General features: G+C 42.0%; 1 protein-coding gene across 1 annotated transcript in view; it reads left to right on the top strand.

Annotated features, from left to right (window-relative positions):
* Window positions 1–26148, top strand: part of DNAH14 (dynein axonemal heavy chain 14) — a 472613-nt gene that overhangs the window by 150305 nt on the left and 296160 nt on the right. Inside the window, exons 30-33 of the mRNA XM_061626120.1 lie at window positions 5847–5934; window positions 6760–7010; window positions 14019–14247; window positions 16227–16280. Coding sequence (XP_061482104.1) covers window positions 5847–5934; window positions 6760–7010; window positions 14019–14247; window positions 16227–16280 — 622 coding nt within the window. The remainder of the gene's footprint in view (window positions 1–5846; window positions 5935–6759; window positions 7011–14018; window positions 14248–16226; window positions 16281–26148) is intronic.

Below are 26148 nucleotides of genomic sequence, written 5' to 3'. Positions count from 1 at the left end.
AACAACCTGTCAGAGAAGAGACCCCAGAAGGATATTTAAGCAATCCCGCTTATATAGAGTACTTGAGAGAGAAGTTAAGATGGGAGGCTGAGGAAAAAGACAAGCAGAGGGAGTTGGAAGCTGAGAGATTGAGGAGGGAGGCTGATGAGAAAGAAAAGCAGCGGGTCTTTGAGGCTGAGGAAAAAGATAAACATATATATATATATGTTTTTAACCTTTTTTAAAAGATGTCTTGAAAGCTTTTAAAAATGTTTTTAAAACATATATATATGTTTTTAACCTTTTTTAAAAGATGTCTTGAAAGCTTTTAAAAATGTTTTTAAAGGTTTTATTTATTTATTTATTATTTAATTTGTATCCCGCCCTTCCTCCCAGCAGGAAAATACATTATTTTAATGTATTTTAAAGTCTGTTTTTATGATGTTTTAAAGTGTTTTTAGTGCTTTTGTTTGCCGCACTGGACTCCTGCTGGGAGGAAGGGCAGGATATAAATAAATAAATAAATAAATAAATAAATAAATTGTATGTGCAGGAGGTCTTCCCTATAGAGTGCAGTGACTGGTTGAGTATATAACGGGTGAGACAATATTTTAGGTATCCTCATCCCAGCCTGTATAGGACTTTGTATGCCAGTACACTTGGAACTTAGTTTGGTAGCCAATGCAATTCTTTCAGCAGTGGCATAATGTTATGATAGTCTGCTCTAGTGAGCAGTTGAGCTGCTGAATTCTGCTGTTGCTGCAGCTTCCAGTCCAGCCTCAGGGGCAATCTCCCAGAACACATTACAATAATCCATCCTGGAGATTGCCAGTGCATGGACAACTGTGATCTGATTATTCTGGTCCAGAAATGGCCATTCTTGTTTACTAGCCAAAGCTGCTAACATGCACTCTGGGTCACCAAGATCATCTGGACCTCTGATGACAAAGATGGAACCAGGAGCACCCCCAGATTATGAATCTGCTTTTTCAGGGGGAGTGGGGCCCCAGCCAAAGCTAGCAATTGACCAGTTATTTGAAAACCACTCACCTATAATGTTTCAATTTTGCCCAGATTCAGACTTTGTTCATCATCCAGTCCACTACAGAGTCCAGGCACCAGTCCAGGACTTGTATAGCATCTCCTGATTCAGAGGTTACAGAGAATTAGACCTAGGTGTCATCACTGTACTGCTGATACCATACCTGAAATCTAATGACTTGCTTCCAATGGTTTCACATAGATAGTAAATTACATTGTGGACAAGAGAGTATCCTGCTACACCCTATCACAACTGCCAGGGAGCTGAGAGATAATCACCCAATACTATTATCTCAAATTAACCGTGCGGATAAGACTGGAACTACTGTAAAACAACTCCTCCAATACCTATCTCACCATCGAAGAGGATACCATAGTCAGTGGCATCAAATGCTGTTGAGACATCAAGTAAGAATAACAGGACCTCCCCCTGTCCTCCAATAAAGGGATCCATCAGGGCAACCAAGGTTGATTCAGTCCAGGATTAAACCCAGATCGAAATGGTTCAAGATAATCAGTTTCATCTAAGAGTGCTTAAAACTGTCCCACCACAACCATCTTGATCACCTTACCCAGAAAGAGGATATTTATAACCGGGCAGTAGGTATCACAAACCAATGGGTTCAAGATTGCCTTTTTTAGGAGTGGCCAAATCACCATCTCTTTCAAAATGGCCAGGAGCACTCATTCCCACAGATGTGTGAACCACGCCTTGAATCCACCCAGCAGCAGCATCTTGGTATGTTTTAATAAGCCAAGAGGGGCAATGGCCAACGGAAGATGTGATTGGGCACATTGCTGCAAGCATTTTGTCCATATCATCAGGCCACATGAACTGAAACTAATCTCATGATAAAACACGAGACACTGGACACCTCACTGGAGGCTGAAACAAATGTGGTTTCAAGATTGCTATGAAGGCAAATAAATCTCAACGGGCTTCCAAAGAGTCTAAAGTTCCATTCCATGGAGAAGATGTTAACCCACTGCTGAAAGAATTGCACTGGATACCAATTAACTAGTGGGCTAAGTTCAAGGTACTGGTTTTAGTGTATAAAGATCTATATAGTATGGGACCAGGATACTTAAAAGATAATCTCATCCCTTGTATACCCAATTGATCACTATACTCTGTAGGTGAGGGCCTCCTGCAGATACCATCTTTTGAGGAGCTTCATTCTGCACAATATAGGAATTGGGCCTTTAGTGTTGTGGCACCTACCATTTGAAATTCCTTCCTCTTAAGTATTAGACAGGTGCCATATCTGTTGTGTTTTCGGGCCCTGCCAAAACCCTTTCTGTTCCAACAAGCCTTTTAAACAGAGATCTTTCCCTGCCTGCTTCTATATTGGAATTGTTGTTACAATGTTTAAAGATATTTTTATTGTTTTATCACTTGTTATTTGCTACTCTAGGCTCCTTTGGGTGGAAGGGTGGCATATAAATTTAATAAATAAAAAAGTAAGCACTGGACAACGTATATAAAAAAACATAGCAAGATGTTGTAGTTCAATTAAATACTGCACTATACAAGGAAAATGTTATTATACAGCCACATCTATAGCCAGAGTGGATTTTTTGCATTCCGCAGTGTTAAATTGAAAATACCACCCCGTGCCATTCTGCTGCTTCCCATAAGCTCATTTCAAAACAAAACCTTACAAAATGTATAGTCTTGAACTCAGAAATGCTTGTTTAACAACCCTCTAAATTTCCATGGCAATACAGAAAATACTGAGAGGGAATGGAGAGTTTGAACTGTAAAACGAGAAAAAAAATCCAGACCCCTTTTGGAACTTTTTCTGTCAGTGGTCTCATAATTTGTTGAAATTAATTAAAAATCAGCCATGTTCACAGAGTACCTGTAATCCTATTACTGACCTTACCCCATACTCTGACCTTCATATTCTGCAGTTTAAAAGCTAAAAAAATATATGCATGGCTGATTTTTAATTAAGAAAATTAACATTGGAGTCTATGATAGTGCAGGCATGCTCATTAAGAACCAACTCTCAGTGTTCTAAAAGCCAGACTCTCAGCTGTTTGACTTGGGTAATCAGGTGGCCACACCCATGCCAGACCTTTATTTCACTTCAGACAGTCATGGCTTCCCCCAAAGAATCCTTGGAAATATAGTTTGTGAAGGGTGCTGATTTTTGTTAGGAGACTCCTATTCCCTTGCCACAGCTCCAGTGGCCAGAGTGGTTTAACAGTCAGCCCTTCTTCTGGGAATTGTAGTCCTGTGAGGGGAATAGGGCAACTCTCAGCACCCTTCATGAATTGCACTTCCCAGGATTCTTCAGGGGAAGTCATGACTATCTAAAGTGAAATAAATGTCTGGTGTGGATGTGGCCAGGGACAGCTCTGGTTTAAATTTGGGTGGGAGACTACATGTGGCTGCTGTAGAATAAAAAGGTGGAAGAAACCCTGAAAAACAATCATACAATGAAAAGCAATGTTTTCTTTTTGGAAAGGAAAAGGGCTTTCCCTATGCCCAGTGCCCACCCACCCAATTTCCTCCCCTCCCTCTCCTCTCCCCCTTCTTCCCTACCCTTCTTCCCCTTCTCCCTCCTCTCCCCTCCCTGCCCCTCCCCGAGGCCAGTTTCACCTATCCTAACCATGATTATATAGGAGTAAATCCCATTACACTCAAAATGCAAATGATCAAACCTGCCCTCCTCCTCCCCTCCCTCCAGCTCCCCTCCTCCCCTCTGCCCCTCCTCCCCTCCCTCCTCCACCCCTACCCCTGCCCTTCCTCCTCCTCCCCTACCCATCCCCCATTGTCATTTTCACCTATCCTATGCATAATTGCAGAGGAGTAAATCCCATTAAACTCAATAAGCATGCAAATGATCAATCCATTCTCAGCAAACTTGCACAGAATCCCATTTCTTACCCCCCGGATTGAAAAGCAGAGAAATTCACTAATAGGCACAAAAACCTTGTGGTTTAAGAACATACCCACAGATATTTCCATCAAACTTTGAAAAGCAGGGAAATTAGGCAGCTATAGTGAATGCACCCGGGGAACAGAAGACCTGACCTCCTCTTGCAGATATTGTACCTCCCTACAAATTTGTGAAAATGCAAACACAATTTGGGTTGGTCTTTCACAGTCCCATCCACTTCCTGTGTAGCTTGGAAGAATTTGGTCACATGTGTCTCTGAGCATATGGTGAGTGGTGGCAACACCTGCAATCAGCCCAAATAACAGAAACAAGACATAAGCTGTGCTGATCTTGTTTTAGCAGGGAAGCAACAATATTAAGACATTTGATATAATTCCGATAGTCACTTTAAATTTTTTATTTAATTTGCAATTTTAGTGTAGTTTCCTAGTAAATAATTTTCTTTTGCTTCTGTTTCTGTGAATATGTGAAGTACAGCAACATTTTGCATAATTTACTCTAAAAAACCTTTCAAAAACAATTGTGAAATAATGGCACTGACATCTGCAAAATAGTCTGCAATGGACATGAGGAGTGTCTCAGTCTGTACAAGATAAAACAGTGGGGGGTGAAATATATTCTAGCAAATTTCTAGGTGTGCTCTATGTTTTTAATTGACCATGCCAACCCTTCCTTAAGTGGAGTGGTTTAAGCATAGCAGGCTGAACACATGCATCTTGGGCAGGCCAAGCTGGTTTTCCCCCCAACATTCATTGCTTAAGTAGCAACATATAATCAGTCTGATTTTACATCAAACTGCATTTTCAGATTCAACTGTTAATGCACCCAAAATAGAAATAGAACATAACTTCCAGTTTGAAACACAAAAGGCTGTCTTCACCTTCATATGACATTGACCAATAAAAAGGCTTTGAAATGAATAAAAATAAATTTGACACAAATTTTTAGCATGAATAATGAGAGAAATTTAATTTTCTCGGTTAGATTCTCTGTAGAAACATTAGTAAGACAGGAAAGAAGCAAAGTAAGAAGAATGCCAACAAACATACAAAAGTGTAATTCTCCATCTTTGGAGATATAGTCCTGATTGCAGGTGTTGCCACCACTCATCATATGCTCAGAGGCACATGCTACCAAATTCTTCTAAGCTACACAAGAAGTGCATTGGACTGTGAAAGACCAAGCCAAATTTGTAGGACAGTACAGTATCTCAGAGATGAGGTCAGGTCTCCTGCTCCCCTGATGCATTTACTGTAGTTACCCAATTTTCCCACTTTTTAAAGTTTGATAGAAATATTTGTTGGCTGTAGGTACGTTCTTAAACTGAAGGTGGTTTTTTGGCCTATTAGTGAATCATAGCTTTTTTTCATTGCCAGAGAGTCCAAAATTTTGTTCCTATTTTTTTTTTTTACAATGACTGGGTTCTCTTTTGATTTTGAACTATAATAGTTATTTACTGTATATGAATATTAAAAGCTTGATGATATGTAGTAAAACAGTATGAAGTAGCTTGAACCCATGGTTCCTAGTCTGCAGTTTTGTAAAGTTACAATTTTTAAATGAAACTGTAACTAGACATCAAGAGACAGGAATTATCATGGTCTTTTCCTCCCTTTCTCAAAACCTATAGTTTAACACAGTGTATGGCATGGTCATAACAATGTGCATTGTTCCACCGCCATCTCAAGCTATTTTCTCTTGGCAGGCTTAGGGCATCATACAATACAATAATGTCATGCTATGTGTTACATTAATGTAGATGTTACATTATAAGGGATAGAGGAGAACTAGGAACTCCATGTCTCTTGTAAAGTCTAGTTACACTTTCAAATACATTCTTTTATAATATACTAGAAAATTGTCTAGTAATTTACTATGAATGTGTTATTTTATTCTAACTATTTAATGTACTTGAAGATTTATAACAGTTGGAATTGCAGAATGGAATCAAATGGAATTTAAAGAATGGTTTTTCACTCATCCAGGACAGGTGGTACTACTTGTGGTAAGCAATACTTCTAGATACATTAAAAACTTTTAACATAATACTAGTTAAATTCAGTGGGGGGGAAACCCTGATATTTAATATCCAGATCCTGTATTAATAATGTTCTGTATAGGCACACAAAAGTTAATTCATATCTATGTTTACACCATATACTTATTGTGCTTTTGACTTTGTGTAGGTGATGCATGGCATGAATCACAATGTTTACTGATTTCTCTAATGAAATGGTTTGGTATTAGGGAAAATCGTTTAAAGTATTTTAGTACTTACCTTCTTCATTCTATACCAGTAGGACTGAATACCAGAGAATCTTCTCCTTCCTATGCATTGGAATTGTATAGATTTGGCAAGAATTAGTAGATCATATCAGTCTAAATGTGCTTGCACTGTGTCTTTCTTTATAGTGACAACCAAAAAAATTCTAACAGTCCATTAGATGCCTTTTTCTGACCAGGGATGTATGTATGATTTGTATAGCATGTTCAGAGTCTCCCTAGAAAACAACACGTTTTATGTTTAGGAGATAATATCTCTACTGAAAAGGTTTCAACTTTTTTATGTTGCAGTTAAGATGAGCTGAGTTGACTATTTGTTTTAATTATAGTTCTGGTTTAATCTTAGTAAACATATTTTAAATCTAATATTTAATTATTAAATGTATTGCAATTTATTGTAACATGCTTATGAAATAAAGCTTGTTCTCTAGTAACAATTTTAAAATACTCTAAAAAAGAAATGTAGGAAATATTGTGCAGTATTTAACTTTGTTCACAAGTAAGCAAATTGTAATTATTGCTGCTAATACAGTGTTTTCATTCCCAGAGTCAAACAATGTTTTCTCGGGAATGTGAAATAAGTTTGCTAAGTTCTAATCCAAAAATGGAGATGATAGAAGGCCATCATGACCTAATAAGGCTTCTAGATCAGCTTGCGGAAATAGCATCAGATATTCTTCCCTACCATAAGCAAAGTACACTGGAGGCATTGGTTACTTTGTTCATCCATTGCAGAGATATAATAACTACACTGATAGATCATGAGATTAGTAGCATTGAAGATTTTGAATGGAAAAGGTATATCTTGATATAATAATCTCTAAATAATTTTAAAATGCTTTTAATTTCTTGCTTCTAAAATAAATGTAAAACCAAAAGAAAATATTTTAAGTGAAACAAACAAATAATATAGTATGCAAGTAGAAGAGTAATTCATTTTGGGTGCATTCCTCTGCACATTTACTCATATGTGTGAGTAGTATAGTGTTAAGGTGTTGGAGTACGACCTGGGAGACCAGGGTTCAAATCGCCACATAGCCATGAAGCTCACTGGGTGACCTTGGGCCAGTCACTGCCTCTCAGCCTCATGAAAACCCTATTAGAACATAAGAACATAAGAAGAGTCTGCTGGATCAGGCCAGTGGCCCATTTAGTCCAGCATCCTGTTCTCACAGTGGCCAACCAGGTGCCTGGGGGAAGCCCACAAGCAGAACCCGAGTGCAAGAACACTCACCCCTCCTGAGGCTTCTGGCAACTGGTTTTCAGAAGCATGCTGTCTCTGACTAGGGTGGCAGAACACAGCCATCATGGCTAGTAGCCATTGATAGCCCTGTCCTCCATGGATTTGCCTAATCTTCTTTTAAAGCCATCCAAGCTGGTAGCCGTTACTGCGTCTTGTGGGAGCAAATTCCATAGTTTAACTATGCGCTGAGTAAAGAAGTACTTCCTTTTGTCTGTCCTGAATCTTCCAACATTCAGCTTCTTTGAATGTCCACGAGTTCTAGTATTATGAGAGAGGGAGAAGAACTTTTCTGTATCCACTTTCTCAATGCCATGCATAATTTTATACACTTCTATCATGTCTCCTCTGACCCGCCTTTTCTCTAAACTGAAAAGCCCCAAATGCTGCAACCTTTCCTCATAAGGGAGTCGCTCCATCCCCTTGATCATCCTGGTTGCCCTCTTCTGAACCTTTTCCAATTCTATAATATCCTTTTTGAGATGAGGCGACCAGAACTGTACACAGTATTCCAAATCCGGCCGCACCATAGATTTATACAACGGCATTATGATATCGGCTGTTTTATTTTCAATACCTTTCCTAATTATCGCTAGCATGGAATTTGCCTTTTTCACAGCTGCCGCACAGTGGGTCAACATTTTCATCGTGTTGTCCACTACAACCCCGAGGTCTCTCTCCTGGTCGGTCACCGCCAGTTCAGACCCCATGAGCGTATATGTGAAATTAAGATTTTTTGCTCCAATATGCATAATTTTACACTTGTTTATATTGAACTGCATTTGCCATTTTTCTGCCCATTCACTCAGTTTGGAGAGGTCTTTTTGGAGCTCTTCGCAATCCCTTTTTGTTTTAACAACCCTGAACAATTTAGTGTCGTCAGCAAACTTGGCCACTTCACTGCTCACTCCTAACTCTAGGTCATTAATGGGAAGGGTAGCCACTGTGGTGCCCTACAAATGTTCTTGGACTCCAACTCCCATCAGCCCCAGCTAGCATGGCCAATAATCAGGAATGATGGGTGTTGTAGTCCAGCAACATACAGAGAACATCTTGTTGGCAACCCCTGACCTAAGGCTGGTTCACATTTGATGGATGCCTCATTAAAGAGTGGTGTGCCTGTGTGAATGAGCCATCCTCACAGATCAAGCATACACATATTCAGTGAGAGAACTTTTATATCACTTCACATTACCTCAAAGTTTCCAGTGTGTCAGTTAGTTCACATCCTCAGTTGTGAAGTGATATTCATGCATGTGATATACATTACCCTAAAATGTTTAAGCAAGAAACACTGGTCTCAAATGAGCAGGAATGACTGCAGCTTTCTGTTGAAGCCAACCTGGTTCACAGAAACTGAGCCCCGGTACCTATTTTCTATGTGCAGACCCTTCACCATGATGAGATATCACATGTTTTTGCTACCCAGCTTTGGAATGGTTTTGATTTGGGGGTAAGATCTTTGCAGGTGGAGATTGACAAGCAGGGTTGACAGAAGTGGTGCAGCAAATTGAAACCCCACCCCTACAAACACAAGGCACTGTGCATAGAACCCGTCTGGTCAAATTATTTTGATGCCTGGGGTGAGAAATCCCACAAGTGCCTCTGTTTAATTCATGACTGTTGTAAGTCATTAATTAAATAACTGATCGATTTACTGCCATTTCATAAAACCCAAAATCTGCCATCTGAAGCAGCTGCCTCACTCTGACTAATGCCTTTTTCTGAATTCTGTTGTATTTTACCAAATCTGGGTCAACACTCAACTGCAGCTTGGTAGTGGTGCGTAATCTTGTAAACACCATAATCTCAGGGTACTATTCCCATACTCACATAATAGCTTGCAACAGATTATTTTGTCACAAAAGCCTCACTCTGGCACAAAAGCAAAACTGCATGTACACAATATCAGTCTGAGTATTGTGCCCTGGGATGGCTAGACCTTCTATCGGACATCAGCAGCAGAAGAGCAAACGTGTCCACAAAACACTGTGAATGGGTGCAAAAGTCATGTGCAGTTACAACTTATGAGAAAGTGTGAACAGGAAGCATGACCTACCCTGCCAGTCAAAGCAGTAACATATGTGTGCAGTGTGCAGTGACCTGATGAAACTGCATTTATTGCTCCAGCTCCCTCATCACATGCTTCTGCTGTGTTGTTTTAAAAATCTTTTCAGTGTATATGTAATTGCCGTGGTGCAATTTGTTGGTATTTTGTTGTATTTTGAATTTTAACTTTTGTGTGCTGCTTTGGGGGCCTTTGTGCACCTCCTATGAAAGAACACTCTCCCAGCACCTTTTCTAAACACTGGGCTGATCCATGCTGTTGCTTAAAATCCACATTTTCCTAATTTGAATTGTCCCCCCAAGAGTGCATATCCGGATCGCACTGTTCAAAATCTGAAGCTTCCCTGTCCATACTTGGTAGGCATGTCATTTTCTGTTCAATTCAGTCTTTTCCTATTTGTCCAGCTTTTGCCTGCCTCAATACCCAACCCTGGAAGTCCCATCGGTCCCAGCCAGCATAGCCAATGGTCAAAGGTCACTTCCAGACAGTAGCATAGTGGCAAATTCAGAAGGGAAGGGTCCCTTCATGTTAGTCACAGCCATGCTCCTTCTAATATTATGCAACCTTCTAAGATTATAGTATAATATGGCCAGGTTTGAAAACTGTACTGCTTTCAGCTTCTCTACCTTTGTTAATGCCTTTTGCCACAATATATGTCCCTAAGAGCTAATCAGCATGAAAGGGGAGTGTGTTAGCTATTGAGAAAAGACTTCTCAGTGGCTGACTCACCTCCTTTCACTCTGATTGCCGCCAATCAGCAGAAAAAGACAAGGAAGCACATTAGAAGACTCTTCTCAGTGGCCAACACACTCCCCTTTCATGCTGATTGGCTCATAAGATGCTGGAGACATAGAGACACTGCTGGGATCTGGCTCCCCAAACAGTAAAAGGTCTAAGACTCCCTGAGACCCTGGACAACTACACCCCTACTTCCAGACAATCCGATTATTGAACATTCATCCTGATCTGTTTGCACGACGTTTGCAAGGAGGTTAAGTGACATAGACTATATATTGAACACTTACTCGGATTTGTTTGGAGGGAGGCTAGACACTGCGGCAAGGCAATATTATCCCACACTTTTCACTGCATCTTCCCACCACTTTCCTTCCTAAGATTTTTATTGGGGAAAACATATTGGTTGTTGCACAAGAGGAGCAAATCACTTTAAATTGCACAACCTGAGTATGCCAGTATGTGATTGAACATCACCCGAAAATAATGAAAGTCTGCAAACCCCCAGAAGTGTTGCAGTCCAGCAACATCAGAGGGGGTCACTTTCCCCATCCCAACTTACACAAAAGGACTGAAGCCACAGAGCTGTCTGGTTACATTTCTTGTCTGACATGCTCTTTGAGCATCTTGTTCTTTTCAGACATAACAGAAATGTATTATAAAAGCAGCATTTCAATTGTAAAATTTGATTTCAAGTGTTGGGGTATCATCATTGCTTGGGGGGATGTGAGATTCTGTTATGCCATTATGTTAATCTTATGGATAAAAAAATTATTCTACTACCCCCTGTGTGTGTGTGTTTATTTTTAATGTTGTTTTAGGCTACTTAGTTGTTTAGCAGCCAAGGCCAGCACCTTGTAGGCATTTTTTAAAAAAATAACTGAAAAGTAATTGTAGTGATTACTTTTGAGAAAAACTAAAGTAATCAGTTACTTTCAGAGCAATTGCAATTGTAACGGTAATTACTACTTTTTTGGCCAAGTAATTGTAACTGTAATTTATTACTTTTTAAAAGTAATCTTCCAAGCTGTGCCCATCAGTCAAAACAGCCAGAGTGGTGAGGACTAGAGAGAGGGCTTTTTCAATTGTGGCCCGCACCCTGTGGAACTCCCTCCCAAATGATCTCCGCCATGTCCCCTCTATACTGAATTTCCGCCGGGCAGTGAAGACCTGGCTCTTCAGGCAGGCTTTTGGGGTGGGCTAGATTTTATTATCTTGAGTCCAGATTTTTAATGTTTATTGTATCTGTATGCTTATTTTGTATTTCGCCCAGAGTGCCTGGATAGCCAGCCAGATGGGTGACTAAGAAATTCAATAAATAAATAAATAAACTGATATAATTGGTATAGGAAGGAAGGTCTGTATTTTAAGTCTTGAAATCAAAATGCATTGTCCACTGCATTTTCTTTTTAAATGTCTTTGGGAAATGAAAGATTTTCCTAATTTCATCACCAAAATTTACTTTCTTTCTGTTAATACCCCCTAAGGATCTGGTGGTCTACATTGTTATTCTTACTACTTCTGCATCTTGTTCACTCACATTCTTTTCTCTCATTTTAAAACTTTAAGATTGTCATCTTATGCACGTTTATTTAGGAGTGCCACTGAAGACAGTGGGAACCTATTTCTGAGTAAATATGTATGGGTTTTATCTGCATGTTGTTTTGAATTATACCTCTTGAATGATACTGCTTTGACCAAATTTCCCTTCTTTCTCATTGCTTCCATATCCTCATACTACATTTAAAACTATTTCTTCATATCTTCAAATCTCATAGAGCAATGGCATCTATTTATTTAGCTTCTTCAGTTTGCTCAGGTCATGCTCTTACTCTTCACACACTTTTCTATAAATCTGTCATTATGAATCTATAAGATTTAATCTTCACTCTTTCTCATGTTTCACTTTATGCCTAGAATTAGAGAAAGAGTAGATTACATATGGCCTTACAAACTATTTTAGAACCCACTCTTATGGTTTTAGAGCAGGAATGGTTAACCTGTACAGAATGCGGCGGCACGGTTGATTACGAATAGCCGCTGGCGGGATCACATCACCCCGGTACTTGAAGATCTACACTGGTTACCAGTTGTTTACCGAACCCAATTCAAGGTGTTGGTACTAACCTTTAAAGCCCTACACGGTTTCGGTCCAGTGTATCTAAAGGAGCGCCTCCAGCATCACCAAGTATGCCGCCTGACGAGATCAGCCTCCCAAGACCTTCTCTCGGTCCCACCAGTTAAAACAGCTAGACTGGTGCGGACCAGAGAGAGGGCATTCTCGGTTGTGGCCCCCATCCTCTGGAACTCTCTGCCATACGATCTACGCTATGACCCTTCCTTGGTAGGTTTCCGTAAAGGACTAAAAACATGGCTATTTCAGCGGGCATAGAGAACCCCTAGTTAATTTTAGTTTTATAGTGTACAGATGGGGGTAAACTGAATATGTTATAATTGTATTTATATGTGTATTTTATAACTGTATTTTAAAATTAATTATGTACGCCACCTAGAGTGGCTGTTCACTCAGCCAGATAGGCGGCCTAAAAATAAAATTTTATTATTATTATTATGTAACCCTCCAGATGTTGTCCCATCGGCTCCAGTCAGCATAGCAAATAAGAGTGTAGTCAACCAACATCTGGAGGAACAAAGTTTAGCCACCCCTGCTTTATTATCTATCTATTTATTTATTTATTTATTGTACTTATATACCGCCCCATAGCTGAAGTTCTCTGGGCAGTTTACAGTAACTAAAAACATTAAAACAAATATACAAATTTAAAAACACATCTTTTAAAAACAATTTAAAACACAATTTAAAACAATGAAAGATTTCAAAATGTGATGCCTATAATGAAATGTTGCCTGCTGTTCTAGGTGTTACTCCATAATGGGTGGTCACACTCAGTGGCAGATGTCCTCCAAGATTCTAGAGTTCCTTGGATAAGGAACCTTGGTCACCTTTGAGCATCTCAGCATATTCATTCTAGGCTATTTTCTAGAAAGCAGAATATGGTGAAAAGAATGCTGGAACATTTAAAATAGTTGGCATGTTCTGTTATGTGTTGTGTGATTTTTAAAAAATACAGTACTATAAATTTTGCTAACAGCCACTGACAAAAATGATGAAAGTCGGGTGATTAAAAAAAAAAATTCCTACTTTTTAATTTATTTTAATGTTTTTGTGATTTTACTGTTTACAATTTTATTATTATTTTTGAAGATTAAATTTATTTGAGATTTCAGCCCGTTTTGTGATATTTTGTGGTGTTATTTATTGATACTGTTGTAGTTTTTTATTATTATTATGTTCTGAATTGTTTTTATTTTATTGTATTGTTCTTGCTCTGGAAGCCGCTTTGAGGTCACCTAGTGATGAAAAGCGGCATACAAATATACCAAATAATAAATAAATAAATAAATAATTAAAAAGCAAAACCTAAAATGCTGGGGTGTGATAGATGTTGCACAGATATTTCTCCCTCTTGATGTGCTGAAATGGCCTTAGTTCAATGTGTTCTCATGCCCGAGCAGATGCAATTTCATATTCCTCAAGCCAAATCAAACCTTTGCTTGTAGGTGTTACATTTACTTAACCTTTTAACATAACAGTTCTTAATGGAATTTTAGACATTGAATATTAGTAATATTGAAAAATCCCTATACATACTAACTGTGTTATCAATTGCTATGCATATATAATTTTGAAAAAAGGACTATGTTGTTGACAAAACTGTTACACAAATGTGCTTTATTTCAGGCAGTTGCGTTATGAATGGCATGAAGTCAACCCCTGTAGGGTTATTCAAGGTTATGCCTCCTTTGAATATGGTTTTGAATATTTAGGCTGCTCTCCACGACTGGTTATTACTCCTCTTACAGATCGATGCTGGTTAACTGTCACTGGAGCTCTTCAATTGAATCTAGGAGGCTGTCTTTCTGGTCCAGCTGGTACAGGAAAAACAGAGACTGTGAAAGATCTTTCAAAAGTAAATGTTGTGTTTGATATAAAAATGTACTGACTTTTATAGATACTATAATAAACAGTATGTTCTGGATATAACTCATATTTCTGCAGTTGCAGCTGGGAAGACAGAGCTGTGGTTCTTTGTTTCTGATATGTGTAGTAATATATAAAGATATATAAAGGGGGGAAATTGTTAGATTTTTTGGCTGCAACCTAAAACAGAATTAATCTTTCTGAAGCTGATTAAATTCAATGGATTTCAGTTCTAATACCTTGTATTAGATTGTGACCTTTGTGTATATCTTTTGGCCAACTACCATCACCATACAAAATTAAATGTTGAGCAGCTGCTTGATGAAATCAGGCTTGCTTTGCTGATCAGTCTGGCTACACAGGAAGCTAGAGTTTAGGTTATTCTATTACAGTTTCAATAAAAATAGTGAAACTAACAATAGCTGATGTGTGGTGGGGAAGTGATTATTCTCTTGCCTTACTCATATCACCACTATGCATTGGACATAATATGTGATGGTTATGTATGTGCATGCCTCCTTGGCTGGCACTACCATTATGCAAAGTGAACCAGTTCTTTCAAGTAATGGATGCAGGTCAGCAGAGTGGAGAGCAGCAGTGAGGTTTTGGAGGATAGAGCTGTGTGCCACACAACCTACCATGCATTATCTAAGCTATCTGCAGCTCTTAGGTGCAATGATGGATGCTGTCCCATCACCAGTGTTGAACCAAGATTCTAGTGCCAGTCTGGTCAGCTTTTGTATGAAGGAGGGAATCTTATTCTTCAGCTTAGACAGCAAAATGTTTTGGAATGGACTCAGATTACTTCAGTGCAGTTAGACTTGATAGTGTATGATACCCACTTCTTCATTTTTGCTGGGTAAGGATTATTAAGTTACACATGTTGGATTCTTATGCATATGCATCAGTAACATACTACATGCACAGTGTATAGGCTTAAGTGGGAGCAATCAGCCATGGCCAAGGTGGTGGAGATGGAAGCAGACACAGATATCTCAGTGGCACTGCATGTTGGTTATTCCAAGTTTTGCTGACGTGAATATTTTTTCCTACATTTGTAATGCAGTCAGTTCTGAAACAACAATAAACTAAGATAATGGTTTAAATGAATTCGTTCCAGTGGAGTAGTTTGTGGTGGCAATAATACCAGAGTCTTATGGCTTCTTAAAGACAGAAGATGAAACCAAATTGGTGTCCATTTCGCAGTGGAATATATACTGTTGGCAGAAAGATTCCTCTCACTTCTGCAACTTCCCACATGTCCCCCAAATCTGTTCCAGAGGATTGTGGAATCCTCCAGTGTGGATTTGGGGGGAGCATGGGGAGCTGCAGGGGAAAGAGGAAGGGGAGTTCCATTATGTGACTGGACTTCAATCTATGTGATGTTGGACATAACCCTATTTTATTCTAGTATAACCTTAGGCAGCAAAAAGTATGTTAATCTTTAAGCTTATACTCAATACATCTATTAGTCACTTGCTTGGATCCAACATGAATGGAAAGTCACTTCTGCTCATACAAGTGAGCAATTCCCAATTTTCAGTGATTTTCTCTTTATGCTGAAGTCTTTCTTGCCACATGCTATTATTTTCCAAAGGGTCTCCTAACCTTCAGGAGATTTTCAGGAGGGAAGAAGTCTATAAAGGAAAGGGGGAGGTGGCAAAGCCCCATTTCATTCACAAAATGAAAGCTAGAATAGGTTCCAAGTCTTTGGTAATTGATTGATTGATTGATTGATTAGTTAATCAATTGTAGTTAAAAGTTCATATTAGAAGACACAGTTGCTTTAGGTTAGTAAATTTGAAAACAGCTCTTCCTATGGTATTTGTACATTGTAAAATATTAAAATGTAAATAGTAAATCTAAACTAAAGGTACTTGAGGTAATTCCACATTTAACACTTGTTATATCTATCTGATTATATAAATGTAATTGCTTCTGCTCTAAAATCTTTCTTTTTCTCATTAGGCCTTGGGAAAGCTATGTCTTTCCTTTAACTGTTCTGAAGGTTTGGATGACAAGGTATGGTACACAATTTTATTCAATACAGGAGTTAGAAGGCTAACTTATCTTTTGAAATGTCAGTTCACTAACCATTGCCCCAGTGCCTTTTGTGTTCATGTTGGGAAACTTAGTCTTATCGGTATACCTTATCATGTAGTATTGCAATCATTGATTTGTGTTGGTGCAACTAAAGCAGCAATCTTTCTCTGTCTTGCTGCGGACCCTGCATCAGTAAAATCTTGGAAAAGGCTAGTGTTTGGCTACTTCCCTTTGACCCTAGAAGACTTTTACCCTTTAAAGTATTATGCTGCACTGCAGTGTGGAATCACATCTCCCTGCTAAGAAGTAATATGAAACATCAGTGTAGATTGTATTCAGTATTTTAAATTATGGGTGTTTTATACTTAATGTAGATACTTAAAATGAAGTGTTACGTTATTTCCTATGCATCCTGTTTGTTAGAGTACATTTTCAATTCAGAGAAAAAGAACAAGACACACTATGCATATTTATTTTATTATTTATTATTTATTTATTGAATTTTTATACCGCCCCACTAGCATAGCTCTCTGGGCGGTGTACAACAAATATAATAAATACAATAGAATCACATAGAACAATACAAAAAATATCAATGCAAATCCATAATCTAAAACCAGTTAAAACATATTTAAGAAAAACTAAAATGCCTGATAAAATAGAAAAGTTTTAACTTGGCGCCGAAAGAATAGCAATGTCAGCGCCAAGCGCACTTCTTCGGGAAGACTATTCCACAGTTCGGGGGCCACCACTGAGAAGGCCCTAGTTCTTGTTACCATCCTCCGAGCTTCTCTATGAGTCGGAACTCGGAGGAGGGCCTTCGATGTTGAGCGTAGTGTACGAGCAGGTTCATATCGGGAGAGGCATTCCAAAAGGTATTGTGGTCCCGCGCCGTATAAGGCTTTATAGTTTAAAACCAACACTTTGAATCTGGCCCGGAAGCATATAGGTAGCCAGTGCAAGCGGGCCAGAACAGGTGTTATGTGTTCAGACCGCCTGGTCCTTGTTATTAGTCTGGCCACCGCATTTTGCACCAGCTGTAGCTTCCGAACCATCTTCAAAGGCAGCCCTATGTAGAGCGCATTGCAGTAGTCCAGTCAAGAGGTTACCAGAGCATGAACAACTGAGGTGAGATCTTCTCTGTCCAGATAGGGACGTAGCTGGGCCACCAACCGAAGTTGGTAGAACGCATTCCGTGCCACCGAGGCTACTTGAGCCTCGAGTGACAGAGAAGGATCTAAAAGTATTCCCAGACTACAAACCCGCTCTTTCAGGGGGAGTGTAACCCCATCGAGAACAGGATGAGTATCCACCATCTGATCAGAGAAACCACCCACCATCAGCATCTCAGTCTTGTCTGGATTGAGCCTCAGTTTATTAGCTCTCATCCAGTCCATTATCACAGCCAGGCAATGGTTCAGCACATTGACAGCCTCACCTGAAGAAGATGAAAAGGAGAAGTAGAGCTGCGTGTCATCAGCATACTGGTGACAACACACTCCAAAACTCCTGATGACCGCACCAAGCGGCTTCATGTAGATGTTAAAAAGCATGGGGGACAGAACTGACCCCTGTGGGACTCCATATTGGAGGACCCACGGCGTCGAGCAATGTTTCCCAAGCACTACCTTCTGGAGACGACCCGTCAAGTAGGAGCGGAACCACTGCAAAGCAGTACCTCCAACACCCAACTCCACAAGCCTCTCCAGAAGGATACCATGGTCGATGGTATCAAAAGCCGTGGAGAGACCAAGAAGAATCAACAGAGTTACACTCCCTCTGTCTCTCTCCCGACATAGGTCATCATACAGGGCGACCAAGGCTGTCTCAGTGCCGAAACCGGGCCTAAAACCCAATTGAAATGGATCTAGATAATCGGTTTCATCCAATAGCGCCTGGTGCTGGCTAGCAACCACTCGTTCCAAGATCTTGCCCAGGAATGGAACATTCGCTACTGGTCTGTAGCTATCAAGATTTTCTGGGTCCAAGGAAGGTTTTTTCAGAAGTGGTCTCACTACTGCCTCTTTCAGACAGCCAGAGACCACTCCCTCTCGTAAAGAGGCATTTATCACTTCCCTGGCCCAGGTAGCTGTTCCATCCCTGCTGGTTTTTATAAGCCAAGAGGGGCAAGGATCTAGTGCAGAAGTGGTTGCACGTACCTGTCCAAGCACCTTGTCCACATCCTCGAGCTGAACCAACTGAAACTCATCCAACAAAACATGACAAGACTGTGCTCCGGACACCTCTATACTATACTAACTATATAATACCATACTGACTATATAATAAGAAATACTGACAGTTTAAACAGCTAAAAAAATTATTGATCAATATATTGTTGCGCGCCACCCCAATCTCTGAGCGGTGAAAGGTTTCCAGGGGTCTCTGTGCTTACCCAGGGGTTTGCTTTCCTTTGAAAGAAGGTCAGCGGAGACTGTGGTGTCTTTATGAAATACGGTTTATTTATTTACACACATTCCAGCCTGAGCTTAAGATGGAGGGGTTCAGAGCATCATCAGTTTAGAACTTTGCATTTATCCCTGTTGAATTTCATTCTATTGTTTTCAGCCCAGTGCTCCAGCCTATGAAGGTCCCTTTGAATTTTGTTTCTGTCTTCCACAGTATTAGCTGTGCCCTCCAATTTTGTATCATCTGCAAATTTGATAAGCATGCTCTGTACCTCCTCATCCAAGTTATTAATAAAAATGTTGAAGAGCACTGGGCCCAGGACCGAACCCTGTGATACCCCACTCGTTACTTCCACCCAGTTTGAGAAGGAACCATTGATAAGCACTCTTTGAGTAAGATTCTGGAGCCAACTATGGATCCACCTGATAGTTGTTCCATCCAGTCCACATTTAGCTAGCTTGCTAATCAGAATATCATGGGACACTTTGTCAAAAGCTTTGCTGAAGTTGAGATATATTATGTCCACAGCATTACCACAGTCTGCAAGGGAGGTTACCCGATCAAAAAACGAGATAAGATTATTTTGGCAAGATTTGTTCTTCATAAATCCATGTTGGCTCCTAGTAATCACTGCATTGTTTTCAAGGTGCTTATAGAATGACTACTTTATAATCTGCTCCAGAGTTTTTCCAGGGATTGATGTTAGGCTGACTGGTCTGTAGTTCTCCAGTTCCTGCTTTTTGCCCCTTTTGAAGACAGGGACAACATTAGCTTTCCTCCAGTCATCTGGCACTTCACCAGTCCTCCATGATTTCGCAAAGATAATAGACAGCAGTTCTGAGAGTTTTTCAGCCAGTTCCTTTAATTCTCTAGGATGCAGTTTATCAGGCCCTGCCGATTTGAACTCGTTCAAAGTGATTATGTATTGCTTGACCATTTGTCAATCAATCTCAAGCTCCAATACTGCCCCTTCTACTTCATGTTTCCCAGGAGGATCATAGACCCTTTTTGGGGAGAAGACTGAGCCAAAGTAGGAATTAGCACTTCTGCCTTTTCTTTATCATCTGTTATCATTTTGCCATCCTCATTGAGTAGCTGTGCCACCATTTCTTTTCTCTGTCTTTTACTATGGATGTATCTGAAGAAAGCTTTTTTGTTACTTTTCGCTAACCTCAGCTCATTCTCAGCTTAAGCCTTTCTGACACCATCCCTGCAGTTCCGACTTAGGGAGATCCTATGAATCAGCCTTCATATGGTTCCTCCATGAATGAATGTCGGAAGGCAGAGCTGGGGTCCCAATCCCGGGGAGCTGGATCCCGGAGAGTTGGGAGAAGAGTATTCGGATGGATGGCAGAGGGAAGGGGGAGGAACTTCCCCCCTTTGGAGCGAAGACGAAACAGAGGAACTGCCAGTGATAAGGTCGCTTAGCGACGGGGAGCCTGAGCCCTCCCTGGACATTCTCACGCCTCCCCCTCTTTCAGGCTCAGAGCAAGAGGGGAAAGAGGGAGGGCTGCTCACAGCCGAAAAGCGGGGAGGCAGTTTACCATCAGCCCCTCCCCTATCCCCCATCCTGGAATCGGAAACTTCAGAAGAGGAGGGGGTGATGCTTCCCCCCTCACCGCGCACACGCAGACAGCTGAAAAGACAGGAGAGAAGGGGGGGAAGGCGGGCAGTACCTGAGGGGCAGTTAAGGAGGAGTGAAAGATTGCGCGCCCGTTTGGCCCCTTCTTAAAGAACAGGCGGGAAGAAGTCCCTTGCTCTGTCAACTTTCTCCCAATGCCGCAGGACCTGTATCCCTGTATTGCTTCATGAGAAAACACAGTCTTTGTTTGGACATTACCCTAATAAAACACGAATTAACTACAGCCGTTGGTCTGGTTCCTGAGTCACATCCTGGGCCTGACAGCTTGACAGAGCCACCTAAATCACCCTCAACACTCTCTTCACTTGACTGGGACAAGTTGTCAAAGGGAGCAGCGGGGGGGACGAACCCCACTTCTGAGACAGAAGAAGTGGAACTCTTGAGGACTAAGGTAGCTGATTTGCAGACGGATGTTCAAGCCCTGCTAGCAGCAGTCAAGGCGCTGAAGACGGATAATCAAACCTTGAAGGCCACGATAGACCAGATGCGAACAGCCCCTCCAGCTGCCGTAGTAAAGGTTCCCATTGGATTGCCCCCAAAATACGCGGGACAAAGTGATCAGTTGGCAACCTTCGTGGCTCAATGTGAGTTATATCTGGATGTCAGGCACACGGAATTTCCAGACGATGGGGCTAAAGTAGCTTTCGTGATTAGCCTCCTGGAGGGAGAAGCTGCAAAATGGGTGACTCCGTATCTCGTGAGAAAGGATACTGTCTTAGGAAGGTACAGAGGATTTATACAGGAGATGACCGAGATGTTTCAAGACCCGCAAAGGGCTGAAACAGTAGCGCAGCAACTAGGCGCTCTGAAGCAAGCTAAAGGGACTGTTTCCGAGTACACTAACGCTTTTAAAATTCTGTCCCAGGAAACTGGTTACAATGACGCCGCCCTGATGTTTATGTACCGGAGTGGATTAAATGCTGAAATCCTGGATGAGTTGGCCAGGACCTCCCCCCCGTTGACCTACCAGGGCTCATCCGGCTATGCCTACAGATAGATCACTGGATGGAAGGAAGGCGCCTGGAAAGGAAGCAGGAGGTCCCGAGATACTCAGCCTCGGCATCCCGCAACAAGACCCTTCCCACTGCAGGGATGGCAGGTAATGCAACTGAGGGACAGGGAGGGGCTAGGCCAAGACTGTCGGAAGAAGAAAAGGAAAGACGACGCCGGGAACGTTTATGCTTTTATTGTTCAAAGCCGGGCCATGTGGCCAGAGACTGTGGACTGAAAGGGGGGAAAGCCGAGCCGTCGGGAAACTAGAACACCCAGTCCACGTGCAGGCCGGTGGACTGGGGGCAGCGTTGTATAAAGGCCCCCCAACGATCCAACCTCCCTCAAAGGGGGTGTTGGTCTTGCCTATTCGGATTACAACTTCCAGAGGAGTGGTGTTTAATTCCACTGCCTTAATTGACAGTGGAGCCTCCACAAATTTTATTGATGCAAAGTTAGTCAAGCGTCATGGAATTTCCCGGTGGAAACTGGACGCTCCCCTAGCTGTGGAGACTATCGATGGGAGACCCCTGAAGTCAGGAGGGGTGACACAAGCCACGGAGGAAGTGAAACTTCAAATCCCTGGGCACGAAGAGTTCATTTCGCTATACATGTCAGATCTCTCGAACTTTGAGGTGATTCTGGGAATGCCCTGGCTAGCAAAGCATGAACCCAAAATAAGTTGGAAGGAGGCGGTGGTGTGGTTCACCTCACAGTATTGCCAGGAGAACTGTCAACCTGAAGGAATCAAGAACACCTTAGCGGGGACAGTGCAAGAGATCGAGCAAGTGACCCTGCCGCCAAAGTATGAAGAATTCAAAGATGTGTTTGATGAAAAGAGGCAGAGACTTTACCCCCCCCACCGCCCTTACGACTGTGCGATTGACCTAGTGCCAGGAGCCAGCATCCCATCAGGGAGAATCTACTCTCTCACAGAGAATGAGAGGGAGGCCCTGAAGGAATTCCTGGATAAAAACCTGAGGCAAGGATTCATACGCCCCTCACAATCCCCTGCTGGAGCGCCACTATTGTTTGTGAAAAAGAAGGGGGGGAACTCAGACCCTGTAACGACTATCGCGCATTGAACCAGATCACCATCCCCAACAGCTACCCGCTGCCCCTGATCTCAGAGTTGCTGGACCCACTGCGCTCTGCAAAAATCTTCACGAAGTTGGATTTGAGAGGAGCGTACAATCTGATCAGAATGAAGGAGGGAGATGAATGGAAAACAGGATTCTTGACTGCTTACGCACAGTATGAATACCTGGTCATGCCGTTCGGGCTTTGTGGAAGTCCAGGAATTTTTCAAAAATTCATGAACGACGTGTTTAGAGACTTGTTGGACACGTATGTAATCTGTTACTTAGATGATATCCTGGTGTTCTCAAAGAACCAGGAAGACCACGACCAGCATGTGAAGACGGTGTTGAAGAGACTGAGAGAAAATCACATGTATGCTAAATTAGAGAAATGTGGATTTGACCTCAAGGCTCTAGACTTCCTTGGATATCGAATCTCAGCGGAAGGCGTGGAGATGGACCCAGGGAAAGTAAGCTGCATATTGGACTGGGGCCAACCTGTCACCAAAAAGGATGTACAACGGTTTTTGGGGTTTGCCAATTATTACAGAAAGTTCATTCCAGGGTTTTCCAAATTGACAGCTCATCTGACTGACTGTTTAAGGGGGAAGAAGAAGTTTCAATGGACAGAGAACGCCACCGAGGCCTTTGAGGAGCTGAAGAGAAGGTTTGCTACTGAGCCCATTCTGCGCTTTGCTGATCCGAACCGCCCTTTCGTAGTGGAAGCAGATGCTTCAGATTTTGCCATCGGGGGGGTCCTGCTACAATTAGACCAAGAAGGGAAGGAGCTGCACCCCTGTGCGTACTTCTCTCGGAAGTTAAAGCCTGCAGAGAAGAACTACACAGTTTGGGAGAAGGAGCTGCTGGCCATCAAGGACTCTTTTGAAAACTGGAGACAATACCTAGAGGGGACCTCTCATCGAATTGAAGTGCGCTCCGACCACAAGAATCTTGAAAGCCTCCAAACAGCCAGAAAGCTGAACCAGAGACAGATAAGATGGTCCCAGTTCTTCACTAGGTTTAACTTCCAGATTACTTATCATGCCCAAGCCAAAAACCAGAGAGCGGATGCCTTATCCAGACAGCCACAATACAAAGAAAGTGAATCCGAGGACCAGCCTCAGTACGTAATCCCGCCAGAGAAATTAACGTTGGGAGTATGCCAGCCTTCATGGGAAGAGGAACTCAAAAAGGCACAACAAGAAGATGCAGACATGCTAAAATATCAGCAGGAGACGGGACAAGGTCAAGACTCAGAAGTAACCTTTCACTGGAGAAATGGACTGTTATGGTTCAAAACCGCCAGATATGTGCCAGAAGGGGAATTAAGGCTCAGAATCCTACGCCAGTGTCATGATTCCATCACAGCGGGACACTTTGGGATTTACAAGACCATTCAGAATGTGGCCAAGGACTTCTGGTGGCCTAAAATGCGTCGGGATATTGAGAGTTATGTAAAGTCCTGCTCTGTCTGTCTGCGGACAAAAACACAAACAGGGACACCAGCAGGACTGTTACAACCGTTGCCTGTCCCACACGAACCCTGGAAGGACCTCTCCATGGATTTTATAACTGATCTACCCAAGTCCCAAGGAATGACAGCCATCTTAGTAGTGGTGGATCTACTTACCAAAATGGCACACTTTCTTCCTTGTGCAGGGGCCTTAGAGGCTAAAGAAACGGCCAAGTTATTCATAAAAGAAGTCTACCGGCTGCATGGATTGCCAAACAGCGTAGTCTCAGACCGAAGAACTCAGTTCACAGCCAAATTTTGGAGAGCAATGTGGAAACAGTTGCAGATGGAATTGAAACTCTCCTCCGCCCATCACCCCCAGACAGATGGGCAGACGGAACACTTGAACGCCGTTTTGGAAAGATATTTACGAAGTTATGTGTCCTATCAACAGACTGACTGGGTATCATATTTGCATTTTGCAGAGTTCGCCTACAACAATTCTCTGCACTCCAGCACTCAACAAACCCCGTTCTTCGCTAATTATGGATTCCATCCTAAAGTCTTTCCAAGCAACTCAGAAGGAATGCTGGTACCGGCAGCTGAGAACTTCCTTAAGGAATTGCAAGCGGCGCAACAGACACTGAAACAGCAGTTAAACAAAGCCAAAACGGAGTACAAGCGAGTTGCTGACCTGCACAGGAAGGAGGGCCCCCCTTTCAACCGGGAGACCAGGTATGGCTGTCCACCCGCTTCCTCCAGATGCCGGGCAAATGTAGAAAATTACAAGACAAGAGGGTGGGTCCTTTCGAAATAGAAACTCAAATCAATCCCGTGGCGTACCGACTGAAGCTGCCTGACACGTTTAAAATACATCCTGTGTTCCATCGATCCCTCTTAACGAAAGCCGCCCCTCCCAGTGAGTTACGGCCGGAGGAACCTCCCGGAGCTCCACTCCTGGTAAATGAGCAGCTTGAGTTTGAAGTTGAGGAGATCTTAGATTCCAGGATCAGACGCCACAAGCTGCAGTACTTGATTCACTGGAAAGGCTATGGGGTGGCTGACAGATCATGGGAAGATGCAGCTGATGTGCATGCTCCAGAATTGGTAAAACTTTTCCATCAACGTTTTCCCCACCGTCCCAAGCCAGACAAGGGGAGGGGGGCACAGCCTGGGAGGGGGGATGGTGTCGGAAGGCAGAGCTGGGGTCCCAATCCCGGGGAGCTGGATCCCGGAGAGTTGGGAGAAGAGTATTCGGATGGATGGCAGAGGGAAGGGGGAGGAACTTCCCCCCTTTGGAGCGAAGACGAAACAGAGGAACTGCCAGTGATAAGGTCGCTTAGCGACGGGGAGCCTGAGCCCTCCCTGGACATTCTCACGCCTCCCCCTCTTTCAGGCTCAGAGCAAGAGGGGAAAGAGGGAGGGCTGCTCACAGCCGAAAAGCGGGGAGGCAGTTTACCATCAGCCCCTCCCCTATCCCCCATCCTGGAATCGGAAACTTCAGAAGAGGAGGGGGTGATGCTTCCCCCCTCACCGCGCACACGCAGACAGCTGAAAAGACAGGAGAGAAGGGGGGGAAGGCGGGCAGTACCTGAGGGGCAGTTAAGGAGGAGCGAAAGATTGCGCGCCCGTTTGGCCCCTTCTTAAAGAACAGGCGGGAAGAAGTCCCTTGCTCTGTCAACTTTCTCCCAATGCCGCAGGACCTGTATCCCTGTATTGCTTCATGAGAAAACGCAGTCTTTGTTTGGACATTACCCTAATAAAACGCGAATTAACTACAGCCGTTGTCATCCTTTCATCTCTTTTATATAATTCTTCAGTGTATTGCTTCCATCTTCCTTTTATTTTATCTCGGTCAGTCAGTGTGTTCCCCTTTTGATTATTCAACAACCCCACTCTTGGTTTGAATTTGATTTCTTTAATCTTTTGGAATAGGGCTCTTGTTCTGCATTTTTTATTATCCTCTTCTATTTCTATACAGTAATTATTGTAGTAGTTCTCTTTGTCCCTATGTACTAGTCGCTGTGTTATTCCATTTAGGGTTCTAACCGTGTTTCTCCTTTTGCTTTTGCTTTCCTTCTATCTTTAACCATATAATAATAATAATAATAATAATAATAATAATAATAATAATAATAATAATAATTTAATTTATAAGCCGCCTATCTGGCCGATGGCCACTCTAGGCGACGTACAATTTAGTTGCAATAAATGCATCATAATAAAATACACATAAAATACATATAAGAGTAAAACTATGAATAAAGAACAATA

The sequence above is a fragment of the Rhineura floridana genome, chromosome 4 (genome assembly GCF_030035675.1).
Source record: "Rhineura floridana isolate rRhiFlo1 chromosome 4, rRhiFlo1.hap2, whole genome shotgun sequence".
Taxonomy (NCBI): Eukaryota; Metazoa; Chordata; class Lepidosauria; order Squamata; family Rhineuridae; genus Rhineura; species Rhineura floridana.
The sequence above is the reverse complement of the archived record's forward strand: the minus strand, read 5'-3'. Positions and strand labels throughout refer to the sequence as shown.